The 17,074-nt window shown below is 38.5% G+C and overlaps 1 protein-coding gene across 1 annotated transcript in view; it reads right to left on the reverse strand.

The window, feature by feature from the left end:
- Window positions 1-17,074, reverse strand: part of LOC131032983 (NADH-cytochrome b5 reductase-like protein) — a 205,795-nt gene that overhangs the window by 167,346 nt on the left and 21,375 nt on the right. The window contains exon 2 of the mRNA XM_057964084.2: window positions 7,251-7,293. Coding sequence (XP_057820067.2) covers window positions 7,251-7,293 — 43 coding nt within the window. The remainder of the gene's footprint in view (window positions 1-7,250; window positions 7,294-17,074) is intronic.

The raw sequence follows: 17,074 nt of genomic DNA on the forward strand, positions 1-17,074 counted from the left end.
AGACTCGCCGAGTTGGCGAGTTTGGCCCAAACTCGCCAAACTCGGCGAGTCTCGAGCCTCGGACTCGGTCGACGTCTACCAAACAAAAAACACAAAAAAAAATTAATATGCAATGTTTTTTGAAGTCCGTTTTTTTATGTTAATTGTCTTCTAGCCCTAAAAGTGACTTTCATTTCATTCACTTGCAAAAAAAGGAAGAGTAAAGTGAGTTGGGAAGAAAAACAAGGGTGCATAGAAGAAAAACCAGCAAGGAGGAAGCTCAAGTTTTCTTCAATTTGTCACATTGGAGCTGCATTGTGTTTCGATTTGGTGCATCAAGAGTTGGATAGGAAGACTTTGCAGCTCGTTCCAAGCTTGTTGTAAGAGGTACGGTTGTTTTTTTGAAGATTAGTTTGTTTCTTGTATGCAAAAATTCCATTTTGTATCCATTTATTTTGGAAGTTTTACATCTTCTTTCAAAATCTTTTGTATGTGTGTATGTAGCATGTAGTATGTAGTTGTAGTGTTGTACTATGTAGGGTTTGTAAATTTCTTTTTTTTTAAAGTAGGGTTTGACAAACCCTACTTTATTTTTTTTGAATGTATGTAATATGTATTAATTTTATTTTGTATTTGTAATGTTTTATTGCAGCAAACTTCACTTTATTATTTCAATTTGCCTCAACTTCAAGTTTCACAAAACTATCCTAAAATGTCAATTTTATTTTGTATTTGTAATGTTTTATTGCTTGGAAATATCATGAGGATTTTCTAGGGCAAGGGAAGGGGCAAACAAAATGTATGTTTTGCAAAACAATATTCCATGGAGGTATATATAGGCTGAAATACAATATTGCTGGTGTGCGTGGACATGATGCCGAACCATGCCTAAAAGCAATCCCTGAGGCCGTACGTGATTGTTATGTAATGGTTAAGGAGATTGAAAGAAAAAAGAAACAAAAGGAGGATCGAGCGGCCATTGGGAGAGAGACAATTTTAGGAAGAGGGACACAGTTAGGTTGTGTTGGAGGCCCTTCTTCCTTACCTCCATATCGTCCCACTCAGTTTGCTACTGCTGGTGCTTCCGTTTTTGCTTCTGCTTCTATAAGTGGCAGTGCCACCGCCACTTCTCATGCTCCTACCACTAGTAGTTGTAGTGGGAATGTTACCATTGGACCTAGGATTCGTAAATCTAGGTTGGATTCCTTCTTTGTGCCTCGCACTACTCCTGGGTCCCAACCGTCACTTGAGGGCATGGGTTGGAACAAAGAGGTCCATGATGCTGCTAAAATGGCAGTTGGCAGGTTTTGGAACTACAGTTGTATTCCATTCTTTGTAGCCAGGTGAATGTTTTACTAACTTTTATGTTTGATAACTTTGATTGTTTTAATTTTTATACTTAACTTATCTCATTGAATTTTTATACTTGACTTATCTCATTGAATTTTTATACTTGACTTATCTCATTGAGTTTCTTTGCTACAGGTCTCCTTATTGGCAACAAATGGTTGATGCCATTACCATATGCGGGGCGGGGTTCAAAGCCCCTAGTGAGAGTGATTTGAGGGGACCCATTTTGTCTCAAATGGTGGGTGATGTGAAAAAGGATTTAGATGAACAACGCCACATATGGAGCACTAAAGGTTGCACCATCATGACTGATGGTTGGACAGATAGGAGAAATAGAACTCTCCTTAATTTTCTTGTTTCTTCCGCAGGTGATTGATTAATTTTAGTTTCATATAGTCTTTAATTTTTTATTTTTTATCTAATGGTTTATTGAATGATCATTGACCTAGCTTTATTTTTTTATTTCAGGGGGCACCGTTTTCATCAAGTCCATTGATGCTTCCGCCCATTGCAAGAATGCCACCTACCTATGTGAGCAGATAGAGGAGGTGATTGAAGATGTGGGTGAGGAGAACGTGGTACAGGTGGTGACCGACAATGCAGCAAATTATGTTGTTGCGGGTAAACTTTTGATTACAAACTAATTTTGTTTGCAAATTAATTACTATCTTGTAGTTTCTACCTCCATTAATTACAATTTGCAATGCAACAAATTATGTTGCTGCAAGTAGACTATTGATGGAGAGGCACCCATCTATAGTTTGGACTCCATGTGCTGCTCATTGCATTGACCTCATGTTGGAGGATATTGGAAAAATCCCATGGGTCAAGAGATGTGTAGAAAGGGCAAGAAATGTCTGCAAATTTGTATATAATCATTCATGGGTGTTGGCTCTTATGAGACAATACACAGAGCAGAAGGAGTTAGCTCGTCCAGGAATCACAAGATTTGCCACAAACTTCCTCACATTGCAGTCCATGCTTAGGTCTAAGTCTGCCTTGAGACGTATGATTGTTGGTGAGGAGTGGTCTTCCTCATCCTATGCTACCACCCCTACAGGGATAGAGATGGCAGACTGCATTTTTTATGAGCAAGGCTTTTGGGTCCCTTGTGATGAGATAGTGAAGGTAATTTTTTTATAAATTCTACAATTTAACTTCATGTTTTATAACTTATTATATGTATTCTCTTATTTGCTCATTTTTCTAAATTACACAATATTTTCAATTTAGCAATTTGTTAAGCCCTTGTTGGTTTTGTTGCGAGTTGCGGATGGAGATAAGCCCGCAATGGGCTATATATATGAGGGCATGGATAGGGCGAAGGAGGCCATCAGATTCGTCTATCGAGCAGATGAGAGCAAGTATGGTCCCATTTGGGAGATCATTGATAGGAGATGGCATCATCGGCTTCATAGGCCCATCCATGCGGCAGCCTATTATCTGAATCCGGCATTCCGTTTTATCCCTTCTTTCAAGGCTGATGTGGAGGTCCTTAATGGGCTATATGCAATCATGGAGAAGATGGGATCTGCTGGTACTTCTCAAATAGACCTTTTTCGAGATCTACAGATGTTCTCAGATGCACAAGGGGAGACCTTCTCTCGTCCTGTCGCCAAAGACGGTAGGACAACTATGATGCCAGGTAAAAATAAATTGTTAGGCTTAATTTTAGTTTTATTCGATACTATATTGTAACTTGTTAAATGAGTTCATGAGTGAGACTGATTTTATTTATTTTTCTCATTTCAAACTCAGATCATTGGTGGAACTTTTTTGGCCCAGAGACACCAAATATTCAGAAGTTGGCCATTCGCATCTTGAGCCAACCATGCAGCACATCAAGTTGTGAGCGCAATCAAAGTATGTTTGAGCACATGCACTCCAAGAGGCGCAATAGATTATCTGTGGAGAAGATGAATGATCTCGTCTTTGTTCACTACAACCTTCGCCTGAGAATGAGAACGAATGCAATAGTTGACATGTCTCCTATCATTCTAGATGAGGTTGATCTTGAAGCAGAGTGAGCCAATGAGAATCAGACAGCTCCTGGGACTCCTACAGCTGTATTTAGTGATGCTGACATTGATTGGATTGACCAGGTAGATATAGAGGCTGAGGCTATAGCCATGGCAGAGGAGCAGAGAGAACGAGTAGAGACAAGAAATACTGAGACTCAGAGTGACACAGTTGTTCCTGATGTTGGCGAGCATGACACAGCTGTTCCTGATGTTGGTGAGCATGGCATGGTGTCACGAGGAGCGACTATGGCTGCTGAATCATCCAAGACCTACTTTAAATGCCTTCGCAAGGGGCCAGGGCGAGAGGGTGCAGTTGCACAGCCCTCTGAGCCATAGGCTTGTACACTTGTAGTTGTATTTAGTATTTACTATTTACCTTTGGTATTTGTATGAAACATTTGATGATGATCATATGATGACATGGATTTTTTATTCCATGAGTTTTGTAATATTGTATACATTTGACAATATTTATATATCTATGTTTGTTATTTTCTTCAGCTACAATTTGCGTTTATGCTTATGTGATTGATGTATACTTGTGCATGTAATCAAATGAGCCGAGTTTGATGATGTTTTTGTGTCTTTAAGGTGTATTCAATAAAGGGTGTCTGAAACAAGTTTTAAATCTTTAAAAATCTCTAAATTTCTTGAGTTTTTCACTTTCCCGAGTCCAGCCGAGTCGAGAGTCGAGTCTGACGCCGAGTCCCGAGTCCGAGTCCGAGTCCGCCTTGCCGAGTCCGAGTCCCGTTTCTTTGCTACCAATACCTTAAGTGTATAGGAAGTCAGTCTAGATGAAGATCGATGCTCTCCCAAGATAATAAACTTCTCCAAGAAATGTTAAGTGCTCCAAAATGTCATATTTGCACACAGGAAGTACCATTGTACTTATCTTGGCTCTAAGAACTATTTGCAACTATTAGACTACCTTCCCAATAAAGCTAGCGCTCTCCAAGAAAGTCGGAGTTTCCAAATATGTTGGAATGGACCGTAAAAGGGACATTACAGTACCCATGTGAGGAAGAGGATTTATTTATTCCCCAAGATACATGGGATATTGAGTAAAAAATTTAATCGAGAGGTTACAAAGAATTGGTCAAGATTGTCAATCATAGGATATGACATATTTGGTGCTACGATAAGGCAATCAATCCTCTCATGGAGTGTCTAAGATTGAGATCTAAGTCAACTTGACCGCTGTGTCATAATCAATGACATGTAAGGGTTGTGTAAGAGGTGAAAGAGGTGTTATTATTTTAAGATACTTGACCATGACCATAGGTTTGTTGGATTTTTGTCATGGCTCATGATTTTGACTCATAGTTTTGGATACAATTTGATGATTTCTTCTTTCCAATTATCCTATATATTGGAGGCATGGGGCAATGGATTGTAAAGTTTTTTGGAGATACTCTTATCTCGTCAAACTACTATCAAAGAGATATGTGGGATGTATTATTGTGCTATATTTTTTGGAATAATACAAGCTTGGGTTTCTTTAGGGTGGAGTTTTGTAATGTCCCCTTCCTTGTGATGTTGCATTCAGTGGTCCATTGGCCTATTCCGGAAACTCGTAGGCTATGTGGAAAGATAAATTAAGGGTTCCCATGTTCCTTGGAGTTCCGACCAGACTTGTTAGGGGTGGAATGTGAACTTACTATTTTTAGTAAGTTAGGGTTTGGCTGTCGGGATGGTATAGAGTTGCTAAGCTCGCCAATCTCTTTCTCTAGTTGCGAAGATAACGATTTTCGGAGCATTATTTCATGACTTACTATTTTTAGTAAGTGGCAATTTGGGGCATTCTATTTTTGGCAGTCCTGGATTTGGTCCTGTTCCAACACAATTCAGCGATCCTCATTGCTCAGCCTCATCCTGATCCTATTGATAATTAGTACTCGAGTTATAAGCGATTTAATTAAATATTATTCCTTATTCTAAGTTTATTATTTAATTATTTTATTATTGATTGATGTTATGGGGAATTGTGCAGAAATTGATATTTTTCCTAAGTCTTGCCTAGGCGAATTATTTAATGGACATAAGGAGACTTTATTTTTGAAATACTCCAAAGTTATATCATGCCAAAATTGTGGTCTTCTTCCTAGGCGCGATTTTTGGACTTGGGAAGTGGGCGCCACTTTGGGTCCACTACATGAAATGAAATGCAGTTGGAATGAGGTGAATTTGGAGGCAATTTCATTTGAATTTCAGAGTTGAAAAGCTATATAAACAGGCGTTTGGCTCCTCATTTGATCATCCAGAGAAAATATATCGTTATGATGTCGGAATGACTCCAGACTTATTTGAGGGTGAATACCTCCTAGATCTTTCCTTCCGGTTTCGAGTGTGAGATATCACTCCTAGTTGTGGTTTGTAGTTTGTGAGCTATTTGGTGACTTTTGGGTGTGTTGGTGAAGAGTTGTGTGCTGCTGGTTTTTTTGGTGTTGCTGGTGTGTGCCGGCTGGAAGTGTATTTTGCTCGTAGCTACCTGTGTGTTAAGTGCATCATTCTGGGTGAGGGCTTGTTGAAAGCGTATCGGAGAGACAATAATTCTCCTACATTGGTGTGGCATTTGGAGAACTCTCCAATTTACAGTTGCAGATCGAACTATTCAGCCAAAACGCCATTTCCAGAATTGCCTTGGGTTGCGTGCATTGTTGTTGTTGCTCTCCAGTTGCAGTTTCAAGTTATTGATTTGTTTGCTTATGTCATACGCATCATTTGCTTTTGGTTTGGCATGATTCTATCCGGTTTTGAGAGAGTTACAAGCATTTTAGTGGGTTTCGGGATGGCTGGTTCTGCGTTTTCCTTGTATCTGATTTCAGAACAGCAAGTAGTGTTTATGGTGAGGGTGTGTTAGTGAATTCTTGAGATATGTACTTCATTCTATCTTCTTTCACATCTCTATCTTTGTAAGAATTGCTTCAGTAGTACTGACCAATTCATTCTATGTTGCATTTCCCGCTGAACAAATGGAAGAGGATGGCTTAGCCGCCTATATGTTTTGTAATTCAATTTTGTCCTCCCACTGAGCAAGTGGTTGAGTGATATTGTCCTCCCACTGAGATATGCGGTTGAGTGATAGTTTTATGTAAAAGTCCTCCTGCTACATAAGCAGTAGAGTGATTTGGCATGTTATGCTCTCGTTGCCTTGGCTGGTTTACTGCCAAGTTCTTGTTCTTCATCCCGCTGAAAAAGTGGAAGGGGTTGGCTTGCCTCCCAGTATTGTATTTGCATTGTAATTTCCAGCGGATTAGTGAGCTAACGAACCCCTTATCACCGTATGCTCTCACCTTCCCACATTGGGCTCTTGGTGATCAGAAAGTGGGAGGGTTACTTTTCAGTAGCATTGGGATTATATTTCCTAACTTTAACGGGTGCATTGTAATATTTGGTGTGCTTGAAAACCAAAAAAATAAGTGGGAATATTACAAGTTTTTTCCCACTAGGGTTTCTACATGTATATCCAATGTTTATGGTTTGCATTTTATGGGTTTGTTGATTTGTTATATTGTTTCTTCATTGCTTTCACTAATTAAAAGCTTATTGGCTTAATCACATCATAATCGAATTAAATCTCTATTGTTCATTATTTCCATTCTACCATTTACCCTACTAAATCAACAAAACAAGCAATATGGTTAGATGCAACAATTTGAGATACTGTTTGCACTACTGATTCATATTTATTGATTCTAACCACTAATATAGTTCCTTACAAAAAATATATGAGCGATTGTGCCACTATTGAAGAATACAAAGTTACTTCAATATTTTTTCCATTTCAAATAACAAATGTCCATGTTAAAATGAAAAAGACATCAACTTTTCAAAGCCATGAGAATATGAAATTCTCAAAATTATTTCATAATTAATTGTCAGCTGCCATTAAAAACTCACCTACTTTTTCAGTCATTTCAGTTGAAGGTGCTTCTGACCCAGCCTGCAAAAAGAAAATGCCTCAATAGACAATTACATAAATTGAAAAAAAAACGATAACTCGCAACTAATTCACATTTTGTGCAATCAATATCAAGCCCATGTGAACCTGATCAATTCAGCGAAGACTAATGGAGATGCAATCTTCAAATCAGAGCATAAGTCATCATTTCATAGGCATAAGTTATCCTTTTATTATAGACATCACTCTTCATTAAAACAAGTCACCTTTTATTTAATATTTTGCTTGATAAAATATCCTTAAGTAAATCGCACCCATTAGTAATATAAACAAATCTGTCTTTATTAACAAACCTGTCATCAAGTAATTGCTGCGTTTTGTTTATTAATATAAACACTTTAATAAGATCACTGCTCTCTTTTAATTAAACTTCTTCATAAAGTCGCTGCTTCCAAACAAATCGCTGTCTACTTTTGTCATTTTCTGTTTTTTGTCATCTACCGTTTTTTGTCATCTTTTTTTCTTCTCATCTGTTTTCTTTATTGCTGCTTTAAAAATCACTGCACATACTTTGTAATAAATCGTTGCTGTTCTTGTAAATTGCTATCCTTGCACTTCCTTGATCGCTGAATTTGGGTTTCAACCATGAAGAAATTTATGAGATCTTATTATGAGAATCGGCTAGCATAAATTTAATGAAGTCCCAGTGGACAGGATGACAAACAATCTGTCCATCATTAATAGATATGAGTGCTATTTATATGCTCTTCATACTTTTGACATTTAATAAGACGTTTCTATCAAACTTGGACAATAATTTTGCTTGGCATTATAATCCTTTGACATCAATGACAACATTTCAACAAAGACAGCAAAAAAATTTAATAGATAAGAAAAAAGGGAAGAAGCAATCGAAAACAAAAGAGAAAAATATAGTAGAATCTACCACATGGGAAAGCTTGACAACAATAGAATGTTGAAAGTGGTGGCTCAATAATCTAGAAGACCACCCATTGAAGAATGCCCTCAGAGATGCAAGGTAGATCGTTCAAATTTCATATTTTGATTTCTAAGAATTTGAACCTTATTTAAAAATATCGTCGTCCACTACAATGTCAAAGAAAACAAAATGGTTATAGAATACATGAATTCACAAGTCACAATTACATTCAATCCTGAGGATTTCCAACAGATTCTTGGCATCCTGTGCTGGGGAATTACTGTGTCAAAGCCTTCCACAAAAATAACACGAAGTTGGAAGGAAGCATCTATTCAATGCCTATGTAAAGAAAATCTCAACAAACAAGATAAGGCCAATATATTGAGTACAAGAATCAGGGGTCTACAGTGAGATCATTTGGCAAACATTGAATGGCAATGCATAATGGATTTAATCAAGTGCAGATTGATGGTAGCCACTCAAGCATCAAACACTTCTGTCTTGATGATCGACAACATGATTAGACTCAATAAGGGTAAAATTTATAATTGGGCTACAGTGTTGTCTAGCCACATTTGCACAAGCACAAACCTTTTTATATGACCCAACATGCCATAGATTTATTTTGGGATGCCATCAGTTGAAATCAGCAAGTTTCATCCTGATGTTAAGTAAGATTCCTCTTGGCTCACTATTTTTAGATTGGCCAAATTGAGCACACAGGTTTAGCCAAGAAAAGATGAGAAAGTCAAGCCTACAAGTAAAAAAAAGAAAACATGTGGCAATTGCACCATTCTCTGAAAATGCACTATCAGAAGAGGGAGATAGCAATGAGGAACGTGAAGAGCTGATTGACTTAACTACATCTGCTTCCGGTACTACACCAAGGGTCATTCCTCTGACAGACGCTATTTATCTAGCCGATGACATTACTCCAGCCAACACCACATATGAACTGTCAGTAGAAGCTTCAAAGCAAATCAATGGATAATTAAGCTTATTTGGGGCTCCTATTGAAAAAAAGAGTACCCTCCATTGAACCCTACTCGAGAAATAGGGCAATCAGCAACGTTACAGTCCACTCCCATCTTTCAAGCTTTGACCAATAGTTTTCAGCCTCCAAGCACTCAGCAAACTGCAAGCAATGTTCAACTTTTATAGGAAGGTGGTCATTCCACACTACATGAGTGGGATGGTAGTCCTTCCAAGTTACAAGAGTAGCCCACATTACCAATGGACTCGCCACTCCAGGAAGAATTCAGTAGGGATGAAGAGATTACTATATAGATCTCTAAACCAAACCCTCAAGATCCTTTGGGCACTATGGAGCAATACATTCAGGACTTGGAGCCCATGGCTTCTATTATCAGTGATGTAGTTAGAGAAATCTACATATTAGTTATATTTTAATTATTTTGTAATCGGCAAGATTAGTTTCTCTTCATCAGTTGTATACAATTACTCTTGGTAGTAGCTAAAGGTTGGAAGTTCTTAGCAACCATTGGCTAGTTTATATACTCTTATTGTACTCGTGAAAGGAACCACATGTAATGAGAAATCCTTGAACTACATTGTGATATCTTTCTGCAATTACTGGTATGAATTTCTTATATTCGTCGGTATTCACCTATCTTGTTTACTCTATTATATTCAAAGCATATTGGATTAGGCAGTAAACATTATGCACCTTGTACAAGATTTCATGGGGGTTTTGCATTAAATGTAAATTGCTAACTATAGTTTTGCCCCAAACATAAGCATCAAACTATCAACAATCAAGCCTTGCAATGAGATTCCATTCAAGAGGATAATCAATTCATACACAAACAACTTTCAACTGATTAAAATAGAGACCAATATTTAGTTGTAAACAAAAATTTATCAAAATAATACCAATGGATACCAACTATTGGGTAAATTAGTGACCAATATTCTACATCAACAAGAATGATTAAATAGATGAACATCACACGATTCCAAAATACAAATTGCTAAAGGAATACTACTTTAATGAATAACAAGCATCAATGAAAATCTTAACACAGTTACTCAGTTCAATTTTAACCTTATCAATCATAAACACAAGATCAATGTCCTCAAAGTAAGCGTTTGCAACATAGGTTTAAAATCAACTAACCTACATTCATTCACCAAACAAAACACAAGGATTTGACTTCACAACTTGAATTACGGTTTTAGCAACGTATATTTGGCATCCACTATCATTACAATCTATGCGCTCAAAGCATTTATTTATAAGTTCTCTAAGAGAATGTTTTAGGGATCAAACAATTAACATGATCTTCAAAGGATTGCTTTAAAGCAACCCTAATCTTATATCCTTTTGATAGAGGCAACAAACATTTCAAAATAACTTGAAGTAAGCTTTCATCTACTTTAAACTAGCCTTCTTTCTCAACTTGATGGCCAAGATAGGGTAGCACCCTCCTTTGAGGTAGATTTTTGTAGTTGCAACAACATGTCAAAAACACAATTCAAGGTTTTTGTATGGTTTTGTTTAGTGTCTACCACTCTTGGCACTAATTAGAACTAGTCATGCCACTTGAAAATTTTGAATTCATTTATTTTCTGATCCCTGTTGGCTGCAATTTTAAAAATTTGTTGCCACTTATGGCGGAGTTTTAAACTAGGATTGGCATTTAAAGGGTGTGAAGCCCTTATGACGTGATTCACTTGTTTGCTTTCACCATATATGCTAGTTACAATTTTTTGCTGGATTTGTCACTTAAAAATGGCACTAAGTTCATTGGTTGTTGCTAGGCATAGTCTCATAACATCATCACCACCTATCACATTTTTGTTGTGCATATGTGTCTTTGTTGTCATTGATGTCAAACCTATTGTTGGTGGTTTCTCTGGCTATTGGTTTGGTCCGGATGTACTGTGATGATAGTATGGATGTATCGATAGATGGTACGGAAGTGATGTATAGCAATTTTGTGTTCCTAATGTCTGATTGTATCCAATTTATGGTCCGGATGTCTATCTAATTGGTTATATGCTACAGAATCATTTACAAATTAATGTTGTGCTTTATGGATGGACTAGAATGATGACATGAGTTATTTACGGAGGATTGATGTTCCTTGTTTGGTCCGAAAGTAGTGTTGTTAACTCTACTGACTGTTCTAGTGAACAGTATATCATAGTCCGAAATGTGTGTTTGCACTGGATATCTTTCAAATGACTATTTTGATTACTACTGAATGTTTTTGGTAGCTTGATTTTAGATTTCCACTTGATTGGATGGTTGTTCGTAGGTGACATTATTGTTTATGATCAGTTCTGGTATTGTTTCAGAAGTGTGCAGAGAAATGTGTTGCTTTCCTTGTCTTGATATTGCTTTGAGGATGTTGTGGATCAATTGTTATTATTCCTATGGTGTTTTGCTCCTTCTGTGGTGGATCACTTATTCTATTTTTGGGTCCAGATTAAGATAATTGGGTTAGTCAGATTGGTTTGTACCGGATTATGTATTTTGGTCTGAGCCATTGCATGTGAAGTCTTTTTGGTGATATTTGGAAGGTGTGCTAACTTGATGTGATCCCTCACACATTTTCTTTACCTTCTGCAAGAAATGTTTTGGGTCAATGTTATGTGCACGTGGCATTTCTTTTGGCCAAACTAATAGAGATCATTGTTGATCCGGATGATATATAATAAGTAGTTTGGTTGGGTTATGGCTATATAGTATAGTATGGTGTGCGAAGAAGTGTATTCAACAATGAGTTGATCTGTGGTGCGAGTTTGTGCAAAGCAAAGGTCCAGAAGTGTTAGTGCGATAGATGAGCTTTAATCTATGAACTGTTATCAACATATTGTCAGGTGTCGATTTCCTAGACAATTCGTTCTATTTTTATATTGTATCTGCACAATTATTTTGTATCTTGCCCTGAAGAAGTGATCTTCAGTTGTGCAAGTCTTTCATTTGTATCTTGCCCTAAGGCAGTGCGCCTTAGCCTACAAGTCTGGAGCAGTGAGCTCCCTAGCCTGTGGCCTAAAACTTTGTAAACAGTAAACATATATTGTGAGTTTGATTCTCACCATAGTTTTTCCCAATTTGGGTTTTCCACGTAAAAATCTTGGTGTTCTTGTGTGGATGGATGTTTACTTGTTCCTGTTGTTTACTTTCATGCACATTGGTTTGAATGGATGTCATGGTTTAAGCAATTTAATTTGATCAAGTTTTAGTGCATGCTAATTCACCCCCCCTCTCAACATCCAATAGTGTTCAACAATTTTTTCATGAGCTTAGTTGTTGAAAAAGTGTGATCTTTTGTGTCTTTTAGGCAATTCCCATATGGCATGGTTTAATGAGCTCTATACCACTTGAGTCAAGATTTCATGAGACAATTGCCACTTTTGGAAAAACTGTTATGTGGCTAAATTACTCAAAATGTGTGCCATTTTACTTAACTATTTAATTCTTCATTAACCATATTCTCTTTGGCAAATTGACACCTTTTGTAAGTTAGAATTGATAGCATTGAGCCCTTGCTCCACTCAAATGTTCTTGTCATTTTCTTAGCATTGATGTATCTCATTTGAATGAAGTTTACTTGGCTATATTGCCAAGTTCATATCATTTAATAAGTCTTTGACAATTCCTTATTTTCTTTCCAATGTTGGAGCTATCATTAATCAAAGAACTTCTTCACCTCCCTTTTTATCTTGAATTGAGAACATTTTGAAACTTGATAAGGGAGAAACACTATTAGCATTGACAACATGACAAGGAAGAACTTACTATAGGCAATTTTTGGTGTCAAGTAGGGTACCAACATGCTTGAAAATGATTCAACTCTTGTCATGTCCTCAAAATACAAAAGATCGTAGGTCTTAACTCACAACTTAGGTGTTGAAATAAGATGGCAGTGATTCCATAAAAAGAATCAATTAAGATTAAACAAAAGAATACCATGGCCAGCAATCCATAAAAGCATTTAAATGAAATTAAATTAAAAAAAGTCATTGGCAATGATTACTTAAGGAATGTAATTAAATAATAAAGGATCAAGACCAGCGATTGACTATGAATGGTTGTAACTCTTTCAAAGGGCAGAAATTATGAAAGGTTCTGACCCCCTAAATAACAAGATATAAAGGGAAGATCATTTCTTGGGAAGAGGGATATCAAGGAAGGATTAATGAAGGAAGCAATCAATCAATTTGGAAATAAACGATTATTCTCCAAGGTGGCGATGAAGGGTGGTAACTTCTTCAAGAAATCGCGGAGGAAGGAGAGCCCGCAATCGTACACCGTACTACCGACCGGAGCTGAAAGGGAACCGCTGGCAGTTGGAAGGAGAAAGTGGCAGGCTGGCAGTTGGAAGGAGAACGTGGCAGGTGCAAGAAAGGTAAAGCTATAAAGGCAGATCAAGGGAATTAATCAGGAATCAATGGACACAAACAGGAACAAGGGAGACTTGTCAGTTGGCGGTGCCACGGTCATTCGGGATAGTCAGCGTAGTCACCACGGTGCCAGTACCTAGCTTTGGGCAGCCTTAGGTGATGATAGCTCTGACACCACCGCAGGTCGAGACCACAGCAGGGATCGACTCTGGGGTGGCCTCAGTTCAGCAGGATGGGTTGGGTACCTTGGCAAGTGCAAGGGCTTCCATGGAGCAGGATGTGTCGGGTGTGCCAGGTTATATGCAAGAGGTAATGATGGAAGCGGGCGCTCTCCAGGATGACCTCAGTGCCTGGTTGAGTCGTTACCAGCTCACACCCGTGGCACCTGTAGGGGAGGCTACTCTATCTCCAGGCAGGGAGATGCATTCCTTGGATATCATTGATCTAGAAGAAGGGAGCTCTCCGAGCAGTAGGGAGCTTCAGAGGGCTGCGTCACCCCCGACGGATGTAGTAACCAGTCCTTACAGAGAGGAGGGGGTGCCTGTGGGAGTGCAGCAAGGCGTCGGAGAATTTGAGCAGTTCATTGTCGAGATGACTCTAGGAGCACAGCGGCTGGTGTCATCTACGAGACTGCAGGAGGATGCCGCCATGGTCGAGCGGATGGAGAGGTTGTTGACCTTTGCCCGCACCGGATGCCGAGAAGAGTTTGGGAGGTGTTTTGAGTCTGTCGGGTGGCCTGAGACGGAGAACCTAGGGATGTTGGAGGCTTGGAGCCTTACTGAGGGGGTTGGCGAGACCCAGATGCAGTCCTTGTTGAGAGAGGTGGAGTAGGCCTTCCGCGAAGGCTATCTTGAGCTCCGGAGGACACAGCACATGGCATCCACAGCTGGGGCCTTGTGTGTAGCAGTAGTGACGGCTCGGGAGGAGCTGACTGCCAGGCTTCAGGAGGTTGAGGCTACCATGGCACAGACTCTGACAGCAATGGACATTCCGGTGGCAGATAAGTCTGCCTTGGTTATACAGCTGGAAGAGGAAAGGGCATCCAGATAGCAGTTGGAGACTTGATTGGTCAGTGCACTAGAGAGCGTGGACAAGAAGGATAAGGAGGTGTTGGAGGCCGCCTACATGGTGAAGACTGCAATGGAGAGACAGATGGTGGCAGAACGGGATCTGAAGAGGAGGATGGAGCAGGTGTACGAGTTGCGTGGGCGATTGGCGTCCACCCCTACACCACCATCGGCGCCTTCTTCATCAGGGACGCCCTCTACACCCCCTTAGTTTTTTATGTTGGGTTCTATAATAAGCAATGTATTCCCCATTTTGTTGTAAGTCGTCTGGAGACGACCTTTCTTTTTTGGGTGGGATGATGTTGGCGGCAATATTGTATAAAACTAGTTAATTAAGTTGTATTTGTCTTTGTTAGTTGAGTAACCGAGGGATGGTAGTTACGGTGCGACGGTTGGCACTCACACCCCCTCGGTACCTTTATATACCTCGGAGGTAACTTGTACGGACACACATGATTATGAATGGAATAGCATCTCTTATGTTTTATCTGATATCTATGGCATTATTATTCTACATTAAGTGTTCTATCTGTATGTTCTAAACTGTTCACCCAGAGGGTAAACAGTCCAACTAAATCAAAACACACAAAAAAAAAAAAAATCCAAGGAAGATGTGAACTTCGCCTTGCCAAGAGGAAAGTCTTCAAGCACAATCCAAAAAGAAATTTGTCAACGACATGTGACTATCCAAACTTTCCATCGCCACGAAGCATAGAAAGACATCAAGACTGAGACAAAATTGTCCAAACTTTTCAAACCCTAAGACATGAATAAATTGTCCAAACCCTTGCAAGTTTATTCTAATTATCCAAGCATAAATGGAATATGTGAAGATACCTAGCCAAACCCTCAAATTAATTGTTTAAAAATAAAAATTAAAAAAAATAAAAAAATCAGAAACTTCTAAAATTAAGAACCCTAAACTCTATATATTTTCAACCAATTCATTTTCACAATTTATTATTCAAGTTGAAAATTTTGGATAGCTCTAAAGAGAAGTTTTCTCTTAAAGTTTTGAAGAATTGTCCAGAAGTAAAAATTTCTAAGTGTTAGAGGTCAAGAAATCAAGAACTTTCTCTGATTTTAGGACAGGTTTTCAGAATCAGAGGTAAATTTCAGTCATAAAAAGGATTCAAAACCTCAATTTGACTGAATTTTCACACCCTTTTGTCTTAATTTTATCAATTTCTAGGCCAAACCCTTCACTTTCAATCTACTTTTTTCAAAAAAATTAACCCTTTTTCAAGGTGAAAGTGAAAATTTTCGGAAGGAGAATTAAAAATCAGAATTAAATTTTGGAAATAATGTAAGTTTCATGTGTTTTGCAGATAGCAATGAAGTTCGCCAGCAAGGGAGTGCAACTGGAATCTAAAATCAAATCCAAATAGAAGAATATCACCAACACAAATCTTGGGCATGTTGATATGGAAGAGTTCAAGAAAAGGATGTATGGATATGATGGACACATTCCTACACCAATTGCTCGCAAGATGATGCAGAATGGAAAATTGTCCAAGCAGTTGGGTTTCCACCAACCAAGGAATGTACTGAATTAATAGTCGAATGTGCTTTGCACTATAAAGCACAGTCGAGAGAAATTATTGCACCAGATGAAGAGTCCTAGCTAATCTTTCAAAACTGTCCATCCAAGAGACCTCTGGCATACCAAAGCACAGTAAAACCACCTATAAGACTAAGAAGCAGGCCCAGAGAGTCTATAACAATCAGTCGAAACTCTGTGCTGCAAATGTAAATAAGTTTTGGTTGGAGAAGAAGAGACCTCAAGGAAAAGTACCTAAGTATTTGCTACGTCCATTCTTCAAGGAAGAATATAAAGATCTCATCCTACTGCTGAATCGAATAATGGGCAGCTCTAAGGGTCAATTGTTCCAAACATGGATGTATTATTTCATGGACGAGATCACTGCAAGAGCCAAGTTGTTCAACTAGTCACGTATAATCAATGACAATCTTCATGAGCAGTTGGTCAGCTTGGATAGGACGAAGGCATTCCACATGAGTTCATTAGTAATCTATCTATTGTCAGTAGGGAGTGGTGAGAATGAGTTCAAGTCATATGATTGTTATCCTCAGCTGCAGCTTAAGGATAAGAGTTCTTGAGCCCATGACGCATTACTGATGTATGTCACCAGAACGCTGCAAGGAGGTACTCATAACAGACTTTCTCATGAATCAAAAAGTTTAATCAGCAAGTACGGATCCTGGTTTATCCAGTTTCCAAAGTTCACCTATATCAGAATCCAAGGTTTCACTGGTCGTCCTTACTGATTGCCAGTCTACCCAGCCAACAAGATGGTCCTGCTAGAAGTTCTCAAACAATTGGAGACATATCAGAGCTTCAAAAGAACAATGCAGAAGGCAGTTGTATCATTTCCATTCTTTATTGGAAATATAGAAGAATCTTGTTCGGCACAGGCAGCTG

Source organism: Cryptomeria japonica, chromosome 9, assembly GCF_030272615.1.
Source record: "Cryptomeria japonica chromosome 9, Sugi_1.0, whole genome shotgun sequence".
Taxonomy (NCBI): domain Eukaryota; kingdom Viridiplantae; phylum Streptophyta; class Pinopsida; order Cupressales; family Cupressaceae; genus Cryptomeria; species Cryptomeria japonica.